A 26,174-nucleotide genomic window follows, 5' to 3' on the forward strand; every position below is an offset into this window, starting at 1 on the left:
GATGGGCAGGCACAGCCACAGTGGGGCTGGAAACCCCTTCCAGATGGCAGGCAGTGGCACTTGAGCTGTGGTCCATTGCAGGGCGATGGGATGTGACTCTGGAGCCCCGAGGGGCTGCACTTCACTGTCCACGAAGCACGGTCTGCAGAGCAGTTTGAACCTCCCGAGGTGCCACAGGGCCATTGCATGGATTCGGCCAAATAATGTGTGTTTTGAGTTGGTGCTGGTATTCCACCTGCCCTCAGAATGTCCCTGTCCCCAGCTGCTGTGACAAGAAGTCCTTCAGATTTCAAAAATGGAAAATTAAACAAAAAAAAAAAAAGATTGCAATTTTGCTTTTCCTCATTAGAGGGCAGCAACAAACCCAAATGGGACAGGAGAGGTGGAATGGAGGAATTACCATAACCAGATGCAGGACACAATCTGCTGGGGTGAGCAGGGGAAGGGTGATGGTACTCACTTGGACTCCATTGCTGCACATCTGCTTTCCCAGTGAGGCAAGGTTCTAATGGTTTATTATCTATATTTTTTCCCCAACCCCCTTTTCATTTTTCTCACTTGGCTGTAGATAAACCCAGAACAAAATTCGCAGAATTCAGGACAGAAATGAGCTCTCTGAGGGTTAGAGGTGAGAGAGAGATGCTTTGGGAGTGAATGCTGAAATGGGGCAGCCTTCACATCCCACGTGGGGAACAGCACCAAGCAACACACCGGGAACAAACTGAGACCCACTCATTTATTGTCAAAAAACCTCAAACTTTACTTGCGTTTCTCTCAATAAATAATTTACAGTATGTACATATGGTGACACTCCCGAGGGTCTCAGCGCAGGGAGGAGGTCGGGGGGGCCTTTTCATAATGCCCCCTCACTTTGCCTAAGTATTTTTTTTTCTTTTGTTTCCAAGTATCGGGTCCTTCTTGGCCACACTTCACCTTTAACCAGGACTGGGTCAAACACAACCAAAATAAAGTGCTTCACTGTTTGCTTCTAAAATAGGGATGCCCCAACCACTGTACGCCAGCGGCCACCACTGGAGAACCCACCTGGACAGAGGGACTGAGCCACGCCATAACCAGACTTTCCTTGGGTGGAAACCATCCCTAAACCACAGCACATTGTGCCGTGGGGTGATTGTTTTACAGGAAAGGGAAGTCTTAGGGGAATTACTGACCTGTTGGCACACTGTGGCTGGGCCAGCTCAGGCAGCTTTCAAGCAGCACCATGTCTTCAGAGGGATGCTGCGCACAGCTGCTGTTAGATATGGGGCAACACTGCAAGAAACAAATGTTTCCTCTGACCCAGAGACAAATTTTGGCTTTTAAAACTTGAGTTTTGAATTTCTAGGGAAGATAAAAACTTGGGGTTTTTTTTCTTGGACAAAGGAAATAAAAAGTCCAAATCAGCCTGGCTGAACAACTAGTGCATTGGGAAATTAAACTGTCCTGTGCCATGGTCCAGTGGCTGCTCCCCTCAGAGTCTCCAAACTGTGATATCCTTATTTCAAAATCTCCCTAAACAGAGTATCTGGGGCACCAGCAAACAAAGCAAGGAGCAAAGTAGTAAACACATCTTTTTGTTTCTTTTCTTTCCTTAAACATTTAAAAACCAATTACATCTCTTCATCTGTACAGTCACACGAGATCAATGCCAGGGCTCTATATATTAAAGAGACAATATAAATTACATCCATTGACACAAGTTTGCATTTCTCTGCTGCTTTACAAATGGAGCTCTAGAGCTGTTAGGACACAATGAATAGTCACGCTGAGTATTTACACCAGGCTGCCTCTTGGCACCAGCCAAACCTAGCCTGTTCCCACCTCTTTTGGTGCTACAGCTTGTCTCATCATGCCCAGAGACCTCCCTTGAGAGCAAAGAGGTGCCCCCAAATGTGACACGTGTTTGGGGGCTTGTTTCTGGAAACTTCCCCCTGAGGAAAGGAGGGGAAACCCATCAGGAGGTCTCAAAGGCGCAGACCAAAGGTGGTCTTGATTTGTTCAGTGAGCAATGGGGTGAACCACAGAGGAACATGGAGAGGAGGAGATGGGCAGCATTATGTGGTGGAGGAGACTATTGATGGTTTTGAGACAGGGAACAGACATTTGGAGGCAGCTGGGGGGGGTCCTCTGCTGCGTCCCGTCTCCTGGCTGGATTTCTAACATTGCCCCATTTCTGATTCAAGCCCAGAACGGCTTAAGGTGCAACTGGTCTGCAATGGGGTTGCAAGCCGCGGCCCCAGGATGGGGAGCAGAGCAGAGACCTAGCAGCAAAAAAGGAATGCCACACTCCTGCTCCACCCCAGGGCCAGGCCGAGCTGGTGAGGGGCTGGAAGGATGTGTGGATTGGGTCTCCCACTGAGCAGCTGCCCTGCTGCCAGTTTTAGGGGACCAGAGAGCAAATGCTGTGAGAAACTCATCCAACGCTGGGCAGAAGTTGCAGGAACCACTTGAATACTGGCCAGGTTTCTCCCACTGCTATCAAGAGTCCACGGTGGGTCCGGGCAGAGACAAGGGAGACAGGAATAAAACTACTGAGTGAATCAGCCGGATGGACTGGCTGGAACAGGAGATGCCCTTTGTACCACAGCAAATGCAGGCCAAGGCTTGAGGAACACATCCTCCTTCCACTCAGAAGATGCCTGGCACTAGCAGCTAAGCAAGCGTGGGATCATCCCCCACCACTTTGGCCCTCTGCATCACCTTCTGCAACAACAGGGCTGTGGGCAGGACATGCCCAAAAAGCAGAGTCCGGCCATGGCGATCAGGATGTCCAGCCCTGCTGTGCTGGCCAGGCTTGGCCCTGTCTTGCTGCTCCGTGCCCTCCTCACGGGCTCTGGCCTCCGAAGACAAAGCCACGTTCATGCACGTCAGTGTCACAGTCACCATGTGCATTTTTGGGACCTGGGGGAGCGCTATGAGGAGAGGAGCTACAAGGGTTCCTCAGCACCCACTCTACTGGGAGCAGGAGGAGGGGGGAGGTGAGGAAGGTCCAGACAAGGTACAGTCCAGCAAAAACTCCTGACTGGTCCCATTGGCAGCATGTTCCTCCCAGGCAAGAGCTGGGAAGGTGGAGGACTTGCAGCCAAGAGAGAGACTGAGGTCTGAGGACAACCTGTGCGGTTTCCAGCACCTCCATCTCATCCTTGGTTCCCTCCTGCTCCCCTTTCCCTGCTCTCCATGGTGTGATGGAGCAAACCTCTATAACAAGCACAACCAACTCAAACACAGCAGTGCTACCCAGAGGGTAGGATGTGTTCCTGTGGGAGCCATGTTGCCCGGGGCCAGCTCCCGTGTCCTTTCATAGAGGTGCAGCTTGTCTTTGTTGGAGTGAAGCATCTTCACATCCTCAAAGGCATAGTAAGCAGCCAGCATGAAGTTGACGTCCCCCGTGGTGAGGAGGTCGAAGACGCAGGACTGGAAGTAGAGATCCTCCACGGGCAGCTTTTCCCTGCACTTGGCCGTGGCCGTTTCGTAGGTGAAGGCCTCGGGGGGGGCCGGCAGGCTGGGCCCCTTCCTGCGAGCCCGACCCTCCGTGGCCTGAGCTGAGCGGACGGTCTGGAAGTCAATCTGCTGGTTGAGTGGACAACCACGGAGGCACAGGTAGAGGCCCTGACTGTCCCGGTCCTCCACGGCGTTCACCACCTCCTCCGGCATGCGCACAGCGAAGGTGAGGTACCGCCCCACCTGCCTCACCACGATGGTGGTGCCGATGTACTTGGCCTGGATCTCGATGTGTTGGCCCGACACCTTCTCGGTGATCTTCAGGCTGTTGGCTCCGTGCTTGTCCCCACCGTTCTTGGAGCCGTCGGCGAAGGCAGCTGGGAGCTCGTCCATCTCTGCCTGGTACACTTTCTGATCCACGCACTCCTGGAAGCTCTTGAAGATGATGGTGAGCTGTGGGGGAGGAAAAGGACAGGGTTACAACCAGTGATGACCACCTGAGAGGACATAGCCGGCCACCAGGAGTGCTGTAGAAGGTGGATGAGCTGGATGCTGAGTCTGGATGGGAGAGAGACCTTCAGCTCATGGGCAGGTGCTTCAGGCTTAAAAGCCCCAATTTTAGCCACCCAGACATGGTCATCCTGCTCCAGTAAAGGGATATGGACAGAGTGTATGGAGTCAAGACCCAAAGGCTGAACTGAATGTACCACCTGGATCTGCAAGGTTATCTCCAGGCCTAACGCAGGATCTTCCTTGCAGCTGGAGCTGGGTGGAGTATCCCTACTCCCAGGCCTGTGGTGGCATGCCTGTGCACGCAGCACTGCCTCGCCTCCAGGGCTGCCAGATGGCAGCGGGGGATGAGCCCTGACTCCTTTAGAGGCAGTGGAGCTTCTTCTCTCACTCCCATGACATTTACATCCCAAGGGCTGGACCTCTTCCCTTCTCTGGCCACTCACAGACCAACCGACTCTTCCCCTGTGGGCCTTAGAACATGTCATGCTCCACCTCAACCACGCAGAACCACACAGGCACACACGTGTTCAGTGTGTTCCCATGGGATGGCCCTTCTAGGGGTGATTTTGTAGTGGCCTTGGCAGTGCTGGGTTACTGGCTGGACTCAATGATCTCAGAGGTCTTTTCGAACCTTAATTAATTCTGTGATTCTATGATACAAACTGAGCCCAACCTCACCCCTGGCTGAGGTCCCTTGCCAGAGGAAGGACCTCACAGCACTTGCTCTTCCCTTGCTGACCTGGCTTTATGGGGCAGACTTGAGGAGAAGGATCAGTAGAGTTTGCATGGGAAGAAGAGCAACTTGCTCTTCTTCCCACACAAACGATGCTTCCTCTTCTACCTCTTGCAGAGTTGCTCTTCTTGCACCTCTGTCTGTGAGGGAGAAGTGGCAAAGCGGATCTCCTTCCTTGTGGTTCTGTGGAGGGGCAGACTGAGACCTGGCCAGAGTGAGGCAGGGCTGGAGAAGTGAGCAGAGAACACAGAGAGCCCTATGGGCCGAGTGCTCCCACCCTTTCCAACAGCATAAAGTCCTCCAGCCATGACACAGCAGTGCTCTCCATAGCTCATGCTGCACATCTCATGACTAATACCTCCTCACCACAAGCCCGTGAGGCAGATAAGGAGTGAAAAGGCTCAATTAAGATGGTGATCCTGCAATCCCAGCAGGTCCTTAAGGACCACTTTCCTCCAGCCAGACTTGCAAGCTTCAGCAGGTTTCGATGTCTTTTAGCGAGTAAGGAGTTCAGAGTATCTTTTAGGAGGTTTATCAGGGACAGGTCAAAACCTCAATGCAAGCTCCAGCACAGGATAAAGAGGTCACATCCAGAGCTGAGAAGCAGCCCATCCTACACATGCTTCTCTCCCAACACATAGGGAGAAGACGTGGAACTCCCAGATGTGGCAGGACAGGACATTTTCCAAAAGCAAGAAGATGCCTCCTGCTGAGCCTCCCTTTTTTTTTGGCACAAAAATTGCCCTGTTAGCTTTAGAGCTTGTGCACCATGGGGTAGCACACCAGTTCCTCAGCTCCAGGTCTCTCCTGAAGCTGAGGCCGTGCCACACAAGTCCTGCTTTATGACAGCAGCACATTTTCAGTTGGGTTTTCTCAGTGCTTGCCTCGTACCTTCAGGATGTTTATTTAGGCTGTCAAAGCACCTCCAGAACAGACTGTTCCCCACAAAATGCCTTGACTTGGCTGCAAACCACAGAGACAATTACAAGCCTGGGCAAATGGGAAGGCAGCATGAGGAGCTCAGCTCCCTCCAGCCTTTTCCCTGCAAGCTGTAGCCTCCCTAGAGGGCAGTCCTGGGTTTGCCTGGGCCTTGGGTGTCCCCCAAGAAGTACTACCATCATTCCTGGCTGGCTGTTCAGCAATCTGGAGTTCCAAGGTGGGAGCTCTCTTAATTTGAAATCCCCCACTTGGCCATGATGGCCCCCTGAGCTGCAGTATCCTCAGCCTGCTCACCATGATGGGGCTGGATGTGCTCAAGAAGAAACCACAGGCCACTCAAGGCTGGGGATAAAAGAAGAACGGACTTCTCATATTTAGGGACAAACATTCTAATTCAGAGGAGCTCATGCTCCATCTTACCCTCCCCAAGGAGAAGTGCAAGCGGGGGAAGAGATGGAGGACAGAAAAGCCGTTCAGAAGCCCCTGGGGACATGTCTGAGGCTCACCTTGCTGGTGGCGGTGGCCGAGGAGCCAGGCAGCACCGGTGTGTTGGTGACCTGGACGTTCAGGTAGTTATTGTCTATGAGCGGCCAAGCCCCTTGCACCTTGCAGGTCTGGAAAGTGTCCGTGAAAGTCCTGAGGTGGGGGTCCCCAAAGAGCCCACAGTGGGTGTAGTTGGGGGTGGCCGAGTGCCTGTGAAAGCTCTTCTCGTAGTGGCAGATTTCGGGGCTGTCGGAGCGCTCCTGGCTGTCCCCGGGGGGCAATGTCCGGAGGCGGGGCTGGGACGTGGGGCCATCCTTGGAGCAGTTGTGCTGCACCATGAGATCGTCTATGCCATGCACGGCGGAGTGGTAGGCCAGGTCTCCCCTGCAGGTGCGGGCGGTGCGGCGGGTGCAGTGCGCGTACGCGCGCAGGGCCGTGCAGAACTCGGGCGCCTCCTCCGCGCCCAGGTGGTGGGACCCCGACGTGGCCGCCCAGAACTCAGAGTTGCACTTGAGGATCTTGCATGGAGACGTCACTGCAGGAGAGGGGAGGAAGGCACACAAGGTGGTCAGTGCTCGCCTGTGGGACACCCAGCTCTACCCCCGGCGAGAGGCTGTGTCCTCCTCCCGCGGCCCGAACTCATGACACCGGCTCTACCGCGTGATGGGACTCACTCACCAGACGTGACCCTCTCACATGACCCAACTCTCATGCATCAAAGGCAAAGAAACCAACAGAGTCTGCCCCAATTTAAGCCAAAAAGAGAAAGAGCACCCAGCCTTTAGATGAATGCTCCTGGGGGAAAACCATGGCGTGGAAGAATGGGACATATTCATAAGCAGCGATAAGGGAGGACCATTAATGTGGTGTGAAGATGCAATGGGGTTTTTAATGCCTCTTTAGGGTTTGACATTCAAAGCTCTGTGCTGCATGAGGTTCTGGGTGCTGCGTCCAGACTGAGGTCTACCAGCACAAAAATCTGCCTTCCTTCCTTATCCTCCTTCATGGGCATGGGAAAACCCAGCGCTGGCACGACCGCTGTGCCCAGCCACACGCCAGGTTAGAGCAGGACCGTGACCCACCCTGCAGCACAGCCAGAGGCCCCCCCACCATCCCCATGGCTGCAGCAGTGACGGGTGCAATGCTTGCCCGTGTTCCTGCACCTCCAGAAAGAAGCAGGAGCCAAAAAAACCTCTTTCTTGGCTGCTGTGTGGCTCTGCCCAGCCCTGGGAGCCCATTCCCCACCACGGCCCGCTGAGAGAGAACAAGAGGTGGAGGAGAAAAACCGGCGTGGCAGGTACGGGGATGCCAGTGAGCCCCCGCCTCCCCTTCCCACCCGCCGTGCATCGCCCAGGCGGAGGCGAAGCCAGAGGCTACGAGGCCTTTGCCAGGCTCAGCTGGAGCCCCGGTGCTTCCTGGCAAGGAGGAGGAAGGCAAAGAAAATTCAGATCCTGTTTTTTTCCCCCTGCAACGTCTGCTCCCTGGGGCAGTGTGGCTTCCCTGGAGCAGCCTGGAAAGCAGCTGTGCAAAAAGCACATTGGCCATCGCTGAACTGTCGCAGACACTGCTCTGCCCCTGCCAATTTGGAGTCTTGCTGGGTGAACCCAGGCTCACACCACTTAAAATTCATGGCATTTTCCTTCCTCTCCTCTTAATCGACCCCCTCGGAGTGCTTGGAAACAGGATGGGCTCAGGCACAAAAGGCAGCAGGAGGAGGAGAAGAAAAGCCCCACCATTTCCAGATGCTACTGTGGTGCCTCTCGCAGGCATACCCATATATTCCTGTCTCGGGGTTTGTTTAGAATGAGCTTGGCAAGGCATATGTGCCAAAAGCATTTCAGATTTGTTTAGAAAGAAAGTTACAAAACCCAGCATTGTTTCAGGGAAAACAGTATGTTTTAGTTTTAAACATCACAGTGATGGAAACCTAAACAGAGTTGGTGCTAGAAAATCAGAAAGGGAGACTGAGACTATAAAACACTGAGCAATTCAGCTGTGAGAAATAAGCCTGTCTCCTCTCTGTTTCCAAGAAGAGTGAAGTGCAAATAGGAAATGGTGACAGGTTCCTCACAGTTTTAAAATTCATGTTTAATAAATTCAGATGCTAGCAACAGCACCGAGGACCCAGGAGCTGTTTGGTCTTGGCAGCATCCCATTTAAACCTGCAAGCAGCATTGTGGAAAGCCTTTAACTCATCATTGACCAGAGGTGACTCAACAAAAAGGTTCTGACCTGGGACACAGGCTCACATTGCTCCTAAGTCTTCTGCATGCATGGAAAACATTTAAAAATATTTATTCTTTCATATCCCTCTCTCATTTATTCCAGGACTGTGGTTTTCCAGGACTATCATAGTGGAAGGTAGGAGTCAAAACAGCACAAAGGAGTGTGACCAGTGCCACCACTGCTGGTTATCCCAAACCCTTGTGGCATCAGGCAATTAAAGTCATTGCTCCCTAGTAGTTATGCTAATGTACAGCTTGAGGATGCCTTGAGGTTGCATGTGGCAGAAGGCACTGTCACTGCAGACAGACTTGCCAGCACAGCCTCAGGAAGAGCTGGAGGACACATCCCTGGACACACAGGACCCACACACCTCACAGCGCAGTAAGGCACCAGGATGCACTGCACAAAGCATCCCATCCTGTGAGCAGAGTCCAGGATGCAGTAGTACCTGGCTGCTCCAGCCCTTCAGCTGCTGTGTAGAGGGGAATTTTTTAGCAGGAATAAAGCCACAGCCCCCTGTTCTTTCAGGACTTGCTTCATTCACTTGGATGAGGAGATGCAGGCATGAGCTGCAGCTGCCTATAGGCAGAGTGGGCTCTGCAAAACAGCCCCCCAACACTCAGTACAAAACACAGCCCAGTGCTGAGCATCCCACGCTGCCACTCTGTCCAGGGTCACACATGACTTTATAAGGTACTGAATTGAAAAATCCCAACAAAACGGAGGGCAGGGAAGCGCATCTCCTTCCTCCCTGGGCCTGAAGGGGGAGCGTTCTGCTCTGAGATGTTATCGCTCCAGTTTTGGCACCCGTCCCCTTCTCGCTGTTTCGCTCAGGGCCCCATATAAGGCCCGATCTCCCAGGCCAGGTGCCGCGGGCAGCTCAGGGGCCGCGCACCCTCCCCGTCCACTCATGCCTGGCCTTTCCCATGGACATTTCTCCAACCTCACCAGCAGCCACCAGGTTTGGTGATTCCCTCACACTGCTGGGCAGGGACCACGGCCAACAAAGGCTGTGGAGGAGAGCAAACACGACCCTTACCCCTCCCGACAAGCCTTGCCTCTCCCCTCTGGCAGCAGCTTTGGCACAGCGGTGCAGGCTCATTTGTACCCAGGCCAAGAAACGATGTTTATTCAATTTCGCATAATCTATTTTCCATCGACTCACAATGGATCTGTTTTTCAACCACAGATGACTTAGCACGGAAACAAATCCCTCTCAAGCAGGAACCCAGCAAGGCTCTCCTGGGATCTGTGAGACATCCCCAGGTCTGGGTGAATTCTTGTCCATGGCAAAGGGTCCTTCATCCCATAGACAGGTGACTTCAACCCCTCCAGCCACCTTCCAAACTCCCCATCATCTCCTTTCAAGACCTTGGTGGCACTCAAACCAGAGACAAAATTTCCTTTGTTATCTTGAAACCAACGGGTTTGGAAAGTTTAAAGCCAGAGGAAATCACAAAACCACCTGGACTAGGGCGGCCCCCCCGTGTAGCCCAGTGCCCCCCATTTGTTCAGGTACACCTCCCACGAGGATTCCTGCGGTCTGCGCAGACTGAAAAGCTGCCCCGTTCCTCGGCAGCCTGTTTCAGGAGTTTATCACCTTTACAAAACACGGGTCTTGGTTCTAAGTGGATTTTATCTGACTTCATTGTAAGGACATAAAAAGAATCAGCGATTTTCTCCAAAGCAGTAAAAGGTCCGTTAGTAACCCGGTGTGTTTCCCACAAAGATATTTACACACTGCAATCAAGTCCCTTGTCAATCCTCCAGATAAGCTAAACGGTTTGCACTTTTAAGTTCTCACTGGAAGGTGTTTGCCCAGCCCCACCATCAGACCTCCCTCCAGCAGCCTTGTTTCCTGCATAACCTACCACACCGACAGGCGATATGGATAAAGGACACGCTCACAGCTCTCCCGAGGTTGCCCCTTTCACCGGGACACTGAATTGAGCAGGCACTGAGATGTGACCTTTTCCAGAGCTCCTGGTTTGGAGAGAACTGGTCCTCCATTGAGAAAGCATCCCGTGGATCACCAAACACACACTCAGGCATTTGGGTTATCACACGACCCCAGTCCTGCTGCTATGCCCTTGTCATCGGTACATTACACTACTCGCTGTCAAATTAAGTGTTCAAACATACTACATGCACACATCTAATTTTAATAGCACTTAATTACCAGTGCCCCCCTATTTTCCCTTAAGCTGGTGTCGGGTAACCTGGATTTCGTTTACCCAAATCACGAGCTTTCAGAAAACTAGCACAAAATCAACATTTCATCTCTTCTCCTGTAATTTCTCTAACAAAGAGAATTACTGGAAATTAATTTCAGTAAGCAAAAGCCAACTCTTTTAAGACTCTTGATTGCATTTTAACCAGACCTGTTAATTTTAAAGTGTTCACTGCTAAGAGATGTTATTTAATATCTACTAACGGGCTGGAAAGTATTTCATCACCCACATGTGATGCAAATACATCATCCTGCGTTTTTCCAAATACATGGATTGAAGTGTAGATGTGCAAGCCTCACACATGCAGTAAAAGGCTTTTTCAGAGAACACAGTAAAACGTAATTACCTTTGGCCTCAGATCTGAGCACCCAGACTTAGGCTCCTAAACACATATTTATTTAAGTAATCTAAATAAACATATTTATGCTGACACCTCAATAGGAAAGGCACGATTCTCTGAGGTGCTAAATACCAGCAACATTTGCCAGGAGATGTGGGCTGCTCGGCTCACAGGCGGACAGCAGTCACCACCAGCACCAAAATGACCCCAAAAGAGTTAGAAAAAAATAAATCACATTGCTGCTTAAAACATGGCTGAAGGGATTCCTTCCAGCAAGGTTTCGGGAGTCCAAAGCAAAAACTGAGGGAATGAACATCAGCCCTTTGCTGGAAGTCTACATGAGCCACCCCAGTGGTGGCCATGCTGGTGCCACATCTTGATGCCCAGGAGGGTTGTCAGATCAGATATAAAGAAGACACTTTCTACAATTAGGGTGCTGAAACACTGGTACAGGTTGCCCCAGAGAGGTGGCGAGTGCCCCATCCGTGGAAACATCCAAGCTGTTCCTGCCAATGGCAGGGGGGGTTGGACAAGGTGATTTTTAAAGGTCCTTTCCAACCCAAACCATTCTGTGATTCTATTTTATGACACGGATCAACCGGCGCCTTGTCACACCAGGGAGAGAAACGAGCCCACCGGTGCCATCGGCAGCCCTGAGGGATGATGGATGGGGTGTCGTGGGCAGGGGCAGCTCTCCCGAAGCCCCACAGGGCACCCTGGGGTGAGGAAGACCCAAGGGCCACCTGACCCAAGCTTGGTGAAAGGATTTGTGCGGGAAGGCAGCGCCGGGCTCTTCCAGCGACCTCCTTTGAACTGTTAATCAAGCACAATCTTGCAGAATAATAGCCTGGTTATTATTGCCTTGTTTGCATAACAAAGAGGCCCAATAAAACTGATTTGACTGTGCTCAGAGGGGGTGTGAAAGATCAGCCCTGAGAAAAGAGCTGCAGGAATGCAGCAAACTGCTCCAAAGCCTCAACCCAGGAAGAAAGACAATGCAATTTGCCATCAAGAAAAGCCCAATAGACCAATAAATTACCCATGTGCAAAGGGATTAGATCAGGTTTCAGTTGCACTGAAGTGGGGGCAGGACCGGGAGGAGGGAACTGAAGGAGAAAAATAAACCTGACTCTTAAAGAGCTCAGGCTCATATTTTGCAAGGGTGTGCGTGGGGAGGTTAGCTCTGTGGGGCCACCTTCCACGCTGGGGCCGGGGTTTTGTGCTCTTTTCCACTGGCAAAAGCAGCACATGCACTAAATCCAGGCAAAGGCTGTACCTGCGTATGACAGAGTAACTTTAGATGTACCAGAGAGCACACACACCTCAATCCACCCAGCCTCGTTTAACCCAATCCTTGTCTTGCTCAAGAGGATGCTGGGGAAAGGAGAAACCAGTTCCTTTAAGTCAAAAGAACGACACAAGATGGAGTTTTCTCGTTTCAACCTGTGTCAATCACTAAAGCATCTGGAGGACCTGCCACGGCCAACTCCCTTTTGTCCTCAGCGCTGAGTTCACGGCCCCCCATCCCTCCTCTCCAGGCGTCGCAGAGACACGGGCAAGTACAGGCAGGAAACAAGCAGAGTCAGTGTCTTCACCGGCTACAGCACAAACTGTCGGATGCTGCCGAAGGAACCCTTGATGGCTCCTGTCACTTAGTCAGCTCTTTTGGCTCGGAGAGTCAGCTTACCGCTGACCCGGCATGCTCAGCGGGAGCAAATGCATCTCTCCCCAGCCCCCCCGGCCAGCCCTGCTCCTCTTCCAGCCTCACCTCGACATCCCCGTGGAGGGAGAAGAGTGGGCAGACACCACCAGAGAGGGCATCAGCCATGGAGGTGGCAGCCAGGGCCATGCTGCTCTGAGAACTACTGGAAAATCTTGGGAAGTTCAGTAGGCACGATGGGCTGAGAGGAGGAATCAGACAATGCAGCAATGGAGTCGCAGACTTTGCTCTCAAATCTTCCTCCCGCAATTGACGCCTCAGCGCTGCCTTTGCCACAAACACTGAGCTTTCACCTGCTCAGAGGAAGCAGCACCAGTGGATGGTTCAGAGGATGCAGGTTTTGCTCCACTATGAGCTGGTGGGTGGAGGATGAGGAAGGAGGGAAGCAATAGGGAAGTGATCTCCTCTGACTCTCCATCTGCAGAAGGGCACTAAAAGTGCTGGCTCTGCACCACAGTGTGCTGCAGGCTGGGAAGCTGTTGTGGAGCTGCACACCTGACTTTCCCAGATGAAGAGCACCCCGACGTTTTCACCAAGAGTTCCCAAGAGCCGGTAAAACTCCTTGGGGAAGTAGTCCATTTTACAGATGAGGACACAGAGGATGTGAAGGGTTTCACCAAAGATGAGCCCAGTGGGAAGAGAGGGGGATTTGCACTCTCATCCCTGCACGATACATCACCCTCAGCTTCCTCCCCCAGCCACCACCACCCGTGTCCTCCTCCCTCTGAAGCAGCAGTACTTGGATAAGGTCACCTCTGCCAGCCACCTCCACTGCTGAGTGTTTCAGGTTTCCAGCAGACATCACTCTCCCCATGCCAAAGCTGTTTTCCCAGGGTGCCTTTGAAGGCACAGCTGCCACCCACCAGCGCCCGGGGCCCCCCAGGTGTGGCAGTGGGTCCCTCACCCTCCTCCCCCTCGCCCAGGCCGCGGCGGGGCTGGCAGGGAAACGCTTTCTGCTCACAGGTGTGGATTCCCTCTAGGAATAATCATCCCTGCCGTGCTCTTGTGAAATTTCAACCCTTCAAACGCAGAGGTAAATGAGATACAAAACGACGAGATGGAGAAAAGCCTGGAGCACATAAATCTGGATGAGGCAAATTTATACAATTAAATGCCTGTCAAAAAATTGCGGCATCTCAATCGGAGGCGTTGGTTTTGTGCAGGGCGTGGGGTGGCAGCTGCCCGGCTGGATGGCAGCAGTCCCATGAGCCCATCAGAAATCCATGGGGACACCTGACTGATGCTGGAGCCACACCCAGGGATGCAGGGGATCTTGTGGATCCCTTCCTGCAGGCTGGGCTCCCACCTAGAACCAGACTCCCTCCCCATCACTCATGCCCCACAGAAGCCTCAATATCTGTCTGTCCTTCACAGCCACAGACCTTCAGAGGTTTATTTATTTTTAAATGCATTCGATTGCTGCCCCTCCTGGGCTCAGGTTTTAATTTTAAAAGAAAAAGTAACTTTCTAATTGAACCCACACCCCCAGTCCCGCTGCTCCCCCACTCCCATCCCGAGCACAGTAATACTCTCATCACTGTGAGCTGGCAAAGTCCAGAGTCATGATCCATCCCTAAAATGTCCTGCCACATGTCCTTGTCATCTCAGAAAGGGCCAGCTGGAGTGTGTCACACAGCAAGAGAAAAAGGTAGCTTGTCCAAAACCCAAACCGCCATAGATCATTACTAGGGCTTTGGGGACCAAAGTCAACAGCTGTCCAGGAAGGAGAGGAAACCGAGGGAGGAGAAAATTCTTTGGGCTCAAGTGAAGCTTGCTCTCTGCCTGACCCATAAAACCCTGTATGTCAGCGATAGCTCTGCTTGCTGGGAACTGAATGGCCAAGCTCCCATGGACGCTCATGCAGCAGAAAGTGGGACTCGACACCCTTCTGAAGGACCTGCTGTCCCCACAGCTGTGGGACACGAGCCCCTGGCCAACCCACACAGCACAGTCAGACAGAGTGGCTCAGTCTGTGCCTACCAGGGCTGTGTGTGTCGGAGCCAGCTTGTTCTCCGCAGTGAGAGCCCGATGACTTCATCAAGGGGATGGCATCTGGTTTTGCAGTTGGCCATAATTCAATTCTCCCCCTTGCTGCAGGAATTTCAGCTGGTGGAGCAGTGATTTACTCAGCCGGGCTGCACTTGAGTGCAAAGCAATCTTGAGGCTACAATCGAACGCCCTGTTATTTTGAGAGCTCACGGACAAGGGAATAAATATCCTCTTCTTTTCATCCCAGTAGCTGCCAAGTGCAGGCTACAGAGCTTTTTAAAGGCATTTAGGAGCTCTCCTCTAACAACTGTGCTCTGGATGCTGCGCGTGGCCAAGCAGGGCCCTGCCTGCACAGCTTGCTCCTGATCAGGATGGGATTTACCAGGACAGCCTGAAAAAGGCCAGGGTATCCCTTCACCTGCCCCACCACAGCTGCACCTCCAAGCATCCCCCATGCTCTCCAAAAACCCTTGCCTATCACCCCAGCACGCATCACTTCTGGACTGCAGCAGCCCTGAGTTCACCTCATCCCCCTTCAAATCACCTGGGACCCTGAGGCTTTTTTGGTCCTAGGTTCCCACACTCCCCCTTACTCCAAGTTTGGTGTCTGCTCCAAGAGGAAAAGCAAATCAAACCAAATCACACTCATCCAAATGGACCACAAGCCCTCATCTTTGACCTTCTTCACTGTCCCACTAACACTCATCCCTTGAGAGCAGCAGGGCTTGGCTGTGGGATTCCCTGGGCTGAGGAGGGGCTCACTTGGGCCACACAGCCCTGCCGGAGTCTACAATATTTCATGGGATGTGCCCATTAGGGAGCCAGAAGAGAGACCACAAAACTCATTGTCACTGGGGCCGCAGCCTGGCTCTCCAGGGACAGCAGGTCGGTGCAGAGCCCGAGAGCCCCCAGGTCAGGAAGTTTTTGTGGCTGCCCAGCCCTGTGAGCACTTTCATGCGCACATCCGACTCGGCACAGCTGTCCAGGCCACAGAGAAAGAAACCTCAGCTGCTCCCATGATAAATCCAGTCATTCTTAATATCACCTTGTTCCCAGTAACCAAGGGCCAGGAATTTAATGATTTTCTGTGGAAAAAAGCAACGTATCCACCTCACCTACTTTAAAAACAAGGTGCCTCCTTCCAGCCCCACGACAAGCCTTTCTGGCAATGGCAAAGAACTCACTGTTCCAAGTACCAGATGAGCTCCGAGCAAGCAACAAAACAGGGAAGCCAAAATATTTCCAGGTTTACGTTTGAATCCCTCCCTTCTTCTCTGCCCTGACAACATCTCGCACTGGCGCCTCCTCCCCTGCCGCCACCTTCCCCAGGTTGGGCTCCCCCTTCACAGCATTGCGGGGGTGTTGCCTCAGCAGCCTCTAAGCCCCCCATCTCAATTTCAGCTTAATGCTGCGATCACCTCCCTGCTACTGAGACAAAAGTCATTTATCAACTCATCCGATCCATCTCCCAGTGGGTTGGATCCTTATCTAGAACCTATTCCATTGCCTGGATGGACCAAGGCTAGAAAATTCCAAATTTTTTTGGAGGCAGGAGTGGCAAAGCTGAACACAAACGGGAACAGCCAAAGCGTAGTACGAGGGGGAGAGCAAAACCTGATGCACCTGGAGCAAAACACCCAGGGCCACATTTTGGAAGTACAAAAGGGGACAAAAGAATTTGCAAGAAAACTCAGCACAGCCCGTACTGGGATGCACAGATGGGGGGAGTCAGCTGAGCACTCCAGGAAATCAGGGTCTCAGATGGGAGGGGAGAGCGCCCGTGAGCATTCAACACTGAGACCTGACACAAGCTCCAAGCAGGGTTTCTGCCAGGAAAACTGTCAGCAGTGGCCTTCTCTGGCCAGACCTCCTTCCCCAACTGCCCCAGGATCATCCTGACCCATGCCAGTGCCCCCAGCCCGAGGGCACTCACTGGTGGGGGCCGCCCAGGAGGCAGCAGGGCGAAGCCATCGGTGTGAGAGCAGCACAAGTGGGAATCCAGCCCGGGGTGTGAGTGTAGGGGGGGTTTAAGCAAATAAATAAATAGGGCAGGACTCGGCGAGGCACTGATCTGACACGCCGAGCGCCCGCCTGGGCAGCCTCCAGCGGCCCTGCTCACCCAGGGCTCTCAGGAGGGGTGCGAAACCTCCTCGTTGCTGGGAATCTGTTGGGAAACCACAAATTCCCAGGAAGCGCAGGGAAAAAGGGGCAAAGGATATGTCAAGGAATAAATCCCCCCTTTTTTCCTACCTTCCCACCCCAAAAAGCTTTCAAAAAAAGCCCCCAGAGTGCTCCCAGCCCTGGGCACGGGGAGCCCCGTCTCCGCCTGCGCCCCACTCCCGCGGGCTCCGGATCGCCTCGTTCTGCCAGTTCTTTGCACCTTATTTGACTGCTGAAGGGAGAATCAAACAAAGCAGCCAGCCAGATCTCCTATCAAGTTCTTTCTTGCACCGTAAATCTCACAGCCTCGACGCTTTGCAACTCAACCGCTCCGAAAAGGGCGTTAAGCAACACATATGGGAGCAGCTCCAGAGTTTCCAGAAAAAACAGGGGGTTCAGCTTCCAGCCTTGCTGGGAAGTCCCATGGGAGAAGTGAGGTCCAGAGGGCCAGCGCTGGAAAGGTTTTCCTTTCGCCTTCGGAAGAGGGCGAAGAGGGCAAGAGGGGAGGAAGGGCGTAAAGAAAGCAGTTATTTATTTATTTCCTACATGTGTGTGCAAGACTGCTTCACCTACGGTTATGCAAAAGAAAGGCAGAGGCGATTTAAAAATTAATAAATTAAAAAGAGTAAAAGGAAAGTTACTAAACTAAAAAAAAGAGAGATGGGGAGACTTAAGCCTTAGAGCTTTTCTTTCTCCCTCCTGCTTTCTCTCCTTTTTTTCCCCCCCTTGCAAATGAAAAAAAAAAAAAAAAAAGAGGTAAAGAAACTGGAGAGTTTTGGAAGGAACAAATCCGCCTCTGTGGACTGGGTTTCCCCTCCCCCAACAAAAACAAGCACTCAGGGCTTGAAGGAATTTGCAGGCAGAGATCTGCCAAAAACATTGTGAAAAACTATGGGGGATTCATTGGAAACAGATGGCGTTTTCAGCTGTAATTCTGAAATTCTCCCCTTTTCTGACACAATACAAACAGCGGGGCTGGGGCTGGAGGGGGGGCCGAGCCCCGCGGCGGGTGCGAGCGGCCGGCCCGGGGGTGCCGATGCTCGCGGGACCATTTGGTTGCCATCCCGCCCTCGGACAGCACAACAGCTCCCAGCCCAGCCGAGGCGAGATTTCCAACCAAATAAAGATGCCGAGCCCCCAAAGCCCCGGGAGGAGCTGCGGGGAGAAGGGGCGCCCGCTCGGAGCGCCCGCGCATCCTCCGCCCGCCGGCCCAGGTGAGCGCCGGGGCCGCGCTCCCCCTTCCGCGGGGCCCTGCGACCCCCGCACACCCCACCTTCCCCAAAGCACAAAGCAACGACACCCCTGAACCCCTCCGCAACCGCTCCCTGGCTCTGCCCTTCCCGGGGGCGCTCCGAGCGGGGACCCCACTGCTCTCAAAGGAGAAATTTGGCGTCGGGGTGCTCAAGTGTGCCGCCCTTCCCTCCCGTGTCCCCCTTCCTTTCACGGCACCCGGGAAGGGGAGAACAAGGTAACCTGGCGCTGTCAGGAACACCTCCCCCGGCTGCCCTCGCCGCTTTGATTTCCACCATCTCCTTCCTTGTGGGATGAGGAGCGGGGAGACAAAGACGATGAGGTCAAGGAAAACACCCACCGCAATTGCTCGGGGAAAGGGGAACTGGGGGGCACGCACCAAATCTGAGCCCCACTTGCTTATTTTAAACATGTGGCAAACTGCTGCGAGGAGAGGGAGAGGGAAAGAGGCCCAGGGACAGGGGAACGGGGGCGGCGATCCAAGGGCTGCCAGAAACACAGGGAAGAAGTCTGCAAAATAAAGAGGCTGTTTCTTACCTGAAGGGAAGATGCAGAGAAAGACAGGGAGGATTTGGAAAAGTCCCAGGGCTGTGGATCCTGCCCCTCTCCCCATACCCATCCATCCAGCTCGAGCTTTAACCACTATCCTCTCCCTGGAAGAAGAGTTTAAAAAGGGGAAAAAAAAGGGGGGGAGAAGGGAAGAGAGGAAGAGGGAGGAAAAAAAGGGGAAAAATAAATCAATCGAAAGAAAGAACTGGGGGAAAATGAAATCAAAAGCCCCACATGGCTCCGCGGAGCGCGGCAGGGACGGGCGGCCCCAGCTCCGGGCTCCGCACTGAAAGATTACACAGACTTTTTCTCCTTCTCCTCCTCTCCGTCCCCTCCCATTACAAACCAGCCCAAACCATCAATCATCCCGCTGCCTCCCAATGCCTGCATCCTCCTCGGCGCCTCCTCCTGCGAGCGCGCCCGCCTCCCCGGCCATGCTGCGGGAAGGGGCGGGAGCGGCTGCGGCCATGGGAGGGAGGGAGGGAGGGAGGGAGGGAGCGGGGAAAAAGAGCCGGCGAGATGCAGGCAAGGGGGTTACTGCTGTGGATGGAGCCATCCAACTCTCCCGTGCCCTGTAGGAAGGGGGTGGCGGTGGTCCTACGCAGGATGGGCTGCGGGAAGGGCTCTTGATGTCTCCCCGTCTCCTCCCCACCATCACGCATCGCACCTCGGTGGTAATTTGGGAGAGGGGCTTCCTCCCATCCCATCGGGTCTCAACACCCACTGTGCCCTCTCTGCCTTTCTCCCATGGGCCTGACAAGAGCGCTTTGGATTGCCCAAAAATTAAGCAATTTGGGGCAAAGGGGCTGTCATACAGCAGAGGGGGAAACTGAGTCAGGGAGTCTCCAGGCAGCTGGTGCAGGGCAGAGATTGATTGTGAGAGCAATGCTGAGGACCCCGGCCTGCTGGGGTATGGACTGCCTCAGTACAAGGCGCTCCTCCATGTCCTCCCAGCCCTGGCAGCATGGTAGGTGTGAGTGTTTCACAACCGGTCCAGGTCATTCACCTGCACTGGCACTGGCAGTGGTGAAGTAAGGCCAGGTGACTCACAAACAGCAAGTTTCATAGATCCTTATCATTAGGCTGTCACTCCTTAGATAAGGGAATAACTGTCAGGTACCCCAAATCCAGCTGCTAGCCTGCCAAGGACTGATGGAGTGGACTAACATGTACCTGCACTCTCTCAGGACCTCCATCACAATCTCATCTGCACCACCAGCCCACGTATAGAACTGGTTGTTCAGCATTTGCTGGGGGAAAGTCTTACCAGGTGTGTTGGTAGGATTGTCCTGAGGGTCTCACTCTGTAAACCCCCCTCAGAGACCCTTTGGGCTGCCCCCAGGCAGACTGCAACCCTAGGAGAACTCTACCTGCTCATGACCCATGTGGACAGAGCAGCAGCTTGGAGCACACAGGCATTTGCCCGCTGGGCTTCAAGATCCTGCTCTTTTCCACCTCCTGCAATGCCACAGCGTGAGGAGGTGAGCAGATTGGATCTTAATCCCCACCAACTCAGGGGTCTGCTCCACCCACGAGAGGGCTAGGCCAGGAGCAAGGCATCCACTTAGCTTGGATCTCTTAAAAATTTCCCTTAAAGGATGTTTTAGCCACAGTGAACTAAGACAATTTCACTTCTGAATGAGGGTGTAGGCTTTAATAACTTCCCTGTTTTGGATCATTAGCCCTCCTTTGATTGAATGTCCCCTTGCCACCCCGATGTTTCATCTCCTTTCTCTTGGGCTTCTTAGACAAAGAATGAAGGGAGGCTGGGTGTTTTACACAACCCTTCTTCCAACTCTGTAAGACCATGGGTCTTCTCTCCAGCAACTTGTTATAAGCTGTAGGCCTGGGATGCTCCTTGACTTTTCTTCTAGTTGTCCTTGGAAACCTCTTTAGTTTCCACCTCACAAACATCCTTAAGGATGATTTTTGGAGTGACAGTAGCTTAAAGTCTCCAACAAGAGTTTGTGATCTCTTCCCTGTCTCAGATCGAATCTGTAATTCAGCTACAACAAATATCCCATGGAAGGAGGAAGAGGAGGTGGGAATAAATACCCAAGAAGCAAAGATACCTATTAACACCTATTTCTCTGTGAGGGGTGTGAGCCCCCTGCCTTCAAATGAAGGAGGAGCTTCTCTGAGGCTTTATCCAGGCTGCAACAGGAATTAAAACACTGAGGCTTTTCCATCTGGGACCCAGATGGGATCCAAAAATCCTGTGGCCTTTCCTGCCTGAGTGGAGATCTGTCTTGGTCCTGCTGGCCCTAGAGCTGCAGTCAGACGGTGTCCACTAAAATCAGAAGGAGCTCTGTGTGCAGGGGAGCTGCCAGAGCGGGCAGAGCTGGGCAGGAGATGAAAGCTGGCAGGCCGGATCCAGACCTGTAGCAGAAGCAGTGTGGGAGGAACACCGACTCGAAGCACCTCTTTGTGGGGGATGTCAAACAGGGGCAAATATGTCCAAACCCTGCCAGCTGCTCCTACCACCCAAGAAGAAATGCCTGCTGATGGGATGTGTAGGCAGCTGGAGCTGGAAGGGGCCTGGGAGGCTGGAAGGAGCCCGAGGGGAGGAGGGAGAGGATCTGTGAGCTAGGGGGAGCCCAGGAAAGGGGGGGAGGTCCAGGGGATGGGGTTTCAGACCCCAAATTCCTTTCTCTTGCTCTCACCCTCGCCTCTTGCAATGTGACTTTTGCTTTTATTTCAAAATGAAAAACATCACTTCTGCTGTTATCCCCACTGATGACATCTAACACGATCTATTTATTTTTAACTCAAAAAAAAATCTGAATTATGAACTTTTAAAACCCAGCTGTTAAATAGCTGCTGCGAGGCTGTTTTGATGGTTTGACCTAAAGCACCACTTTGGTATTGCCGTTTTGGGGCAAGCTGACACATTGCAACGATAGCCTGGAATCCAGTTTGAAGCCTCATATTTAAAATAAGACCCTCGATGGAAATTCTGCCTTTGGTGTAGGGAAAACTGCACTGCCATAAAGCAACAGTCGGGTGCCCCTGGCTCCAGTTTGTAAAAATTTCTCCTTGATTTTGCTCCGTTGCATCATGCATTGCAAATGGGATTGCTGTTCTTGGCACCGATCAAAGCAGCGGATTTCGCTGGAGAAAACAACAGATGTGTCCAAACCGTAACTTCAGGGAGGAAAAGGCCCCAAATAAGGTGCATTTCTGAGATCCTGCTCCCCCCTCCTGTGTTTTTCAAATAACCTTCGCCTTTCTGATTAGCTCAATCAAAGACCTGGACTTTAAATTGCCTGCTGAATCGCAGGCTGTGTGAAATTCAGATCTCTGCCTTGCTTAATGGGGATATCCAGGCTTGGAAACATGGAGCAACTGTGTTTTCCCTCTTAAATCCCATCCAGGACTCCCTGTTTAGGCAGCACTGAGCCCAGTGCTCTTTGCAAACAGCGTGTGGGAAACCACCCACCACTAAAACGCAACCACGGCAGAGCTCGGCCGTGCAGCGGCTCAGCCCCAGGGCACAGGCACCTCCGAGGTCATCTGCACATTGATCCCCGTGTTTGGTGTCATTGCAGAGGGGTGACTTGCGAATCACAGCCTTCTCCGAGGTTTTTGCAGGATGAGCTGGAAGATTCCCAGTTCCCGTGGGACACTCAGCCGGGATCACCAGCCTGAACTTTACTTTCCTCTGCCCTGCGTCACGCCGTGCATGGCTGAGGGATTTAGTGGGGCTGGATGAATGTGGCTGATTTGCACCCAAAGGTTTGCAGATGAGAGCTCCCCTTACAGCCTTCCTAATGGAATTATTCACTACCTGTAATTATATGGCTAAAATAGTAAACATGGGTATTTCTGAGGACTGCAACTAGTAGTTAGAGGAATGGATGTCAAGGCTCCTTGTCTGCTCCTGACTCTCCCATGAACTTTCTGCATGGCCACTTTTCACACCACTATCTCCACACATGTGCCTTTGCCTGTTCTGCCTCAGGACAAGGTATTCATCTCATGGCCTGTCTGGGATAAGCCATGATCACCCCTGCAAAAAAGCTAATCCTGAAATGTTCTGCAGAGAAATATGTGTGTTTAGGGTAAGCAGCAAAAAGCAAACTGCTCCTTAAAGGAGGAGGAAAGGAAGTTTGGAGTGTAAACCCCCAAGATTTTGTCTGGATAAGTTTGACAGCTGATGTCAAAATGTTTGTGGAGGTAAACCCAAACACTTGTGTTCTGAATAGTGCCCTTATTAAAGAAAAAAAACTGAACAAAAACCAACAAAACCCCAACATCTTTATGCAGTAACAGCCACCTCTGATGTCTGCAATAGTGGAAAACGCTGCAGTTAATTTCAAAGACCTTCCTTTTACTCATCACTCCAATTTTTTATCATTTTACAGTTTCCCTGGCAGAACAAGCATATGCTCTCCCTGAGCTGTGCACCTCAAAGCTGCTGAATACACATCTAAATCCCCTTCCCTACCAACCAGTTGCCTTGCAGGTAGAGCAGCTGACAGGGAAAGTGTCCTCTCAAGGTCTCCTTAGTGCCCTGCAGTGAACTTGGGCAGCAACTGAAAGGGGAAGGCAGAAGTGATGGCACAGAACTGGGCTCAGAAGACTGACCCACTCCTGCATAGCAAAGTGCAGAGAAGAGTTTGCTGGTTTAGATAATCCCTCTCCCCACAGCTGCCCCTGTGAACAACAGACTCATCAACTCATCAAAAAGAGGCTGGTGGGTTGAAGGTGAAATAAATTATAGCTTTGTACCACCAATAAGTAAAATATAAGAATGCTTTGTTGACTTGCATCTTTGCATCTGTAGATTTGTGGATTATCAGCAGCCCCCACTGAAGTTGTGGTGGGCAACCCTCTCTGCTCAAAATGCCTGCTTCAAGCTCACAGCCATAAAAATCACCTCTAAATGCTGAAAACCAGCCAGGCTGGACAAGGGGAAGGGAAGATGGGCTGTCACCCATGACAGAAAGCAAAACAAGCAGCGATATTTTCAGAGTTCATCAAGTCAACTCTTTTTTTTTTGACTGGTGACATTCATTCATGTCTCCCCCCTTCCCTTGCTTGCAAAGCCTGACTCCTACACATGGGAGCATGTAGCCATCCCTTGTTCAGCAGTGTTTGGAAGGCTGGCTGGAATTCACCATCTGTATATTTAGTTCTCTGCAGGGAGCTGGTCTTCCTGGCCCAGTCTTCTCTTTGGGGTAAATATCAAGCAATATCTCTTTAGTGTATCTTCTTCACATCTTGGCTCCCCTGTGAAACACATAGAAGATGGGCTGGGAGGTTCCCAAGACCGAGTTCAAATGGCCAAATGTTAGCCCAGCAGAAAAGATGGCTAAATCTGAACTGCCAAAAAATGCTCAGAATCACAGAATCACAGAATGGTTTGGGTTGGAAGGGACTTTAAAGATCATCTAGTTCCAGCCCCCCTGCCCTGGGCAGGGGCACCAGAAGAGTTGCAGAGAACTGTCTCTGTTTATCAGCAGAGACAGAAGCCAGTCTGTGGAATGGGACAGTCTTTCTCTGCTGCTTTTAAAAGCTCCTGATATATTGAGAAAGTGCAAACATAGCTCTCTAATTCCCCGCTTCTGACTGACAGGTCAGCTAAGGACATCTCCTCCATCTCATTTAAAGGTGGGAGATGGCATCAAGTGTTTGCAAATCTACATCTGCAGTCCTTTGAGCAAGGGGTGTTTGAAGGATCCTATGGAAAAAGCTCTGTGAAACCCAACCACCTTTCCCAAGTCCCCTTCTGTCAATTCCTGACAGCAGTGGCCAAATACAAATAACCCAAATACAACCCAACACAGGAAACCTTTCCTGCCCTCTCCGTCATGAAACACTAAGTGACAGTGTCCTCAGTTGATTTAAAACTTTGTCCTGAATATCTGAGAAAGAGACATTCCTTATTATGGGCAGGGGGGAAAAACCCAAACAACTTTTCCAACACTTCTGTAGGATTTTGGCAAACGAAACTGGGAAGTTTTGTGGAGGGGGAACATCTTGGAGCTGGTACTGGGCACCCTCCCGGGTGTGCCCGGCTCGGGGCTTGGGCTGGGGCTGGGCTGGGACTAAGGCTGGGCTGGACTAAGGCTGGGCTGGGACTAAGGCTGGGACTAAGGCTGGACTGCGGTGGACTGGGAATGAGCTGGGCTGGGACTGAGACTGGGCTGAGTTGAGGTTGGGCTGGGACTAAGGCTGGGACTGGAGCTGGAGCTGAGCTGAGCTGAGCTGGGACTGGGGGGAACTGGGCTGGGACTGGGCTGGGCCGGGGCTGTGGCCCCGCTGGGTGGTGCTGTTATCCCTGCGCCGCCTGCAAAAGTATCCAGTTTATAAAATAAATGCAATCCAACGCCGCCTTAAACCACATGACATAACAGCAGCTTGCGAGCTCCCATTAAAATCTCAATTTGGGGAAATTGATTCTACCTCTGAGCAATTGCGATGCAATTACTCCAACAGGCAGCAATCAAGAATCACATCAAAACAACACCAAACTTTCATCTCCTGCCTCGCAACCACCACCACAACAAAAAGCACCTGTCTTGCAAACGCAGCCCAGTTTCCTTAAATATATATAATTTTTAGGAAGGGCAACATGCATGTCTCAGAGTGGCAGTGAGCCCGCACAGGGGCTGCGCTGGCCGGCGCCTCTGAACTGTCCCGGCTGGGGGCTGAATTTTGTCCCCCGTCCCCTGGATGAGGTTTAGTGCAATTTACGGACTCAGGGCATCAGGAACAAACTCTCTCGCCCTGTTCAGCCACGCGTCAGCTGCCCATCCACAGATGTGACCATCCCTGCCGTATCCCACATCTGTCCAGCTGTCACCCTCCCGACCTTCTTCCCCTCGGAGCTGGCAGACCCCCCAGCGCTGTGCAACCGGAGGAGTTCAAGGAAAGCTTTGTGCCCCCGCTCCGGTCTCGATAATCGCGATCATCCCCGGGAAGAGCTATCCAAGGAAAAGGGGGAGATACTGGGGAGGATGTTTTCAGTTCTCATCAGTGGTCTGCAAGGAATTACTCGATTGACTTAGCGCAGCAGGGAGCAGCTTTAGTGGCAACCATCAGAAGGGAGGATAAATGAATAACCGCATGCACGCCAGCTAGCGCCGAGCCGGGCAGGGAGCGCTGGGCAGGGAAAATGGGAAGAATCGAGGTTCCTTAAAAAAAAAAAACAGCCGGGGAGGGGGGAGGCAGGCGGGGACCGGCAGCCTCAACAGGTCCGGAGGAGGAAGGGCCATGCAGGGAACCGGGGACATGCGGCCGGGGGGGCCCCCAGCCCCCCGCCCCGCTTACCTTGGCGGCCGCATCAGCCTCTCCAGCCCCGCGGGGGTCGGTGCAGGCAGCGGCGGCTTTGTTTTTGTTTTTGTTTGTTTTGTTTTGTTTTTCCAGGAGGGTTAAAGAAAACAAAAATAAAATAAAATAAAACAAAACTAAATAAAGTAAAACCCGAACGAAATAAAATAATAAAAGCCCCCGAGGGTCGGAGCGGGGGTGGCGGGGGTTTGGAGGCCGAGGGGGGCGCGGGCAGCCCCCCGCCCTGCGGGCAGCCCCGGCGGGGTGCAGGCGGCCTCGCTCAGCGGGACGCGGGGAGCCGCATCGCCCTCCCGGAGCATGTGA

At 52.5% G+C, this 26,174-nt stretch overlaps 1 protein-coding gene across 1 annotated transcript; it reads right to left on the reverse strand.

Moving 5' to 3' along the window:
* Positions 1 to 735: 735 nt before the first annotated feature.
* RGMA (repulsive guidance molecule BMP co-receptor a) lies at positions 736 to 26,174 on the reverse strand. The gene is made up of 4 exons (XM_051796699.1): positions 25,851 to 26,174; positions 18,564 to 18,679; positions 6,133 to 6,644; positions 736 to 3,894 (listed from the first exon to the last, which is right to left on the reverse strand). The coding sequence occupies exons 1-4, from the start codon at positions 25,862 to 25,864 to the stop codon at positions 3,199 to 3,201; spliced, it is 1,338 nt and encodes a 445-aa protein (XP_051652659.1). The 5' UTR covers positions 25,865 to 26,174; the 3' UTR covers positions 736 to 3,198.

Source organism: Manacus candei, unplaced genomic scaffold (assembly GCF_025592945.1).
Source record: "Manacus candei isolate 608988 ecotype Guabito, Panama unplaced genomic scaffold, ASM2559294v1 h1tg000046l, whole genome shotgun sequence".
Taxonomy (NCBI): domain Eukaryota; kingdom Metazoa; phylum Chordata; class Aves; order Passeriformes; family Pipridae; genus Manacus; species Manacus candei.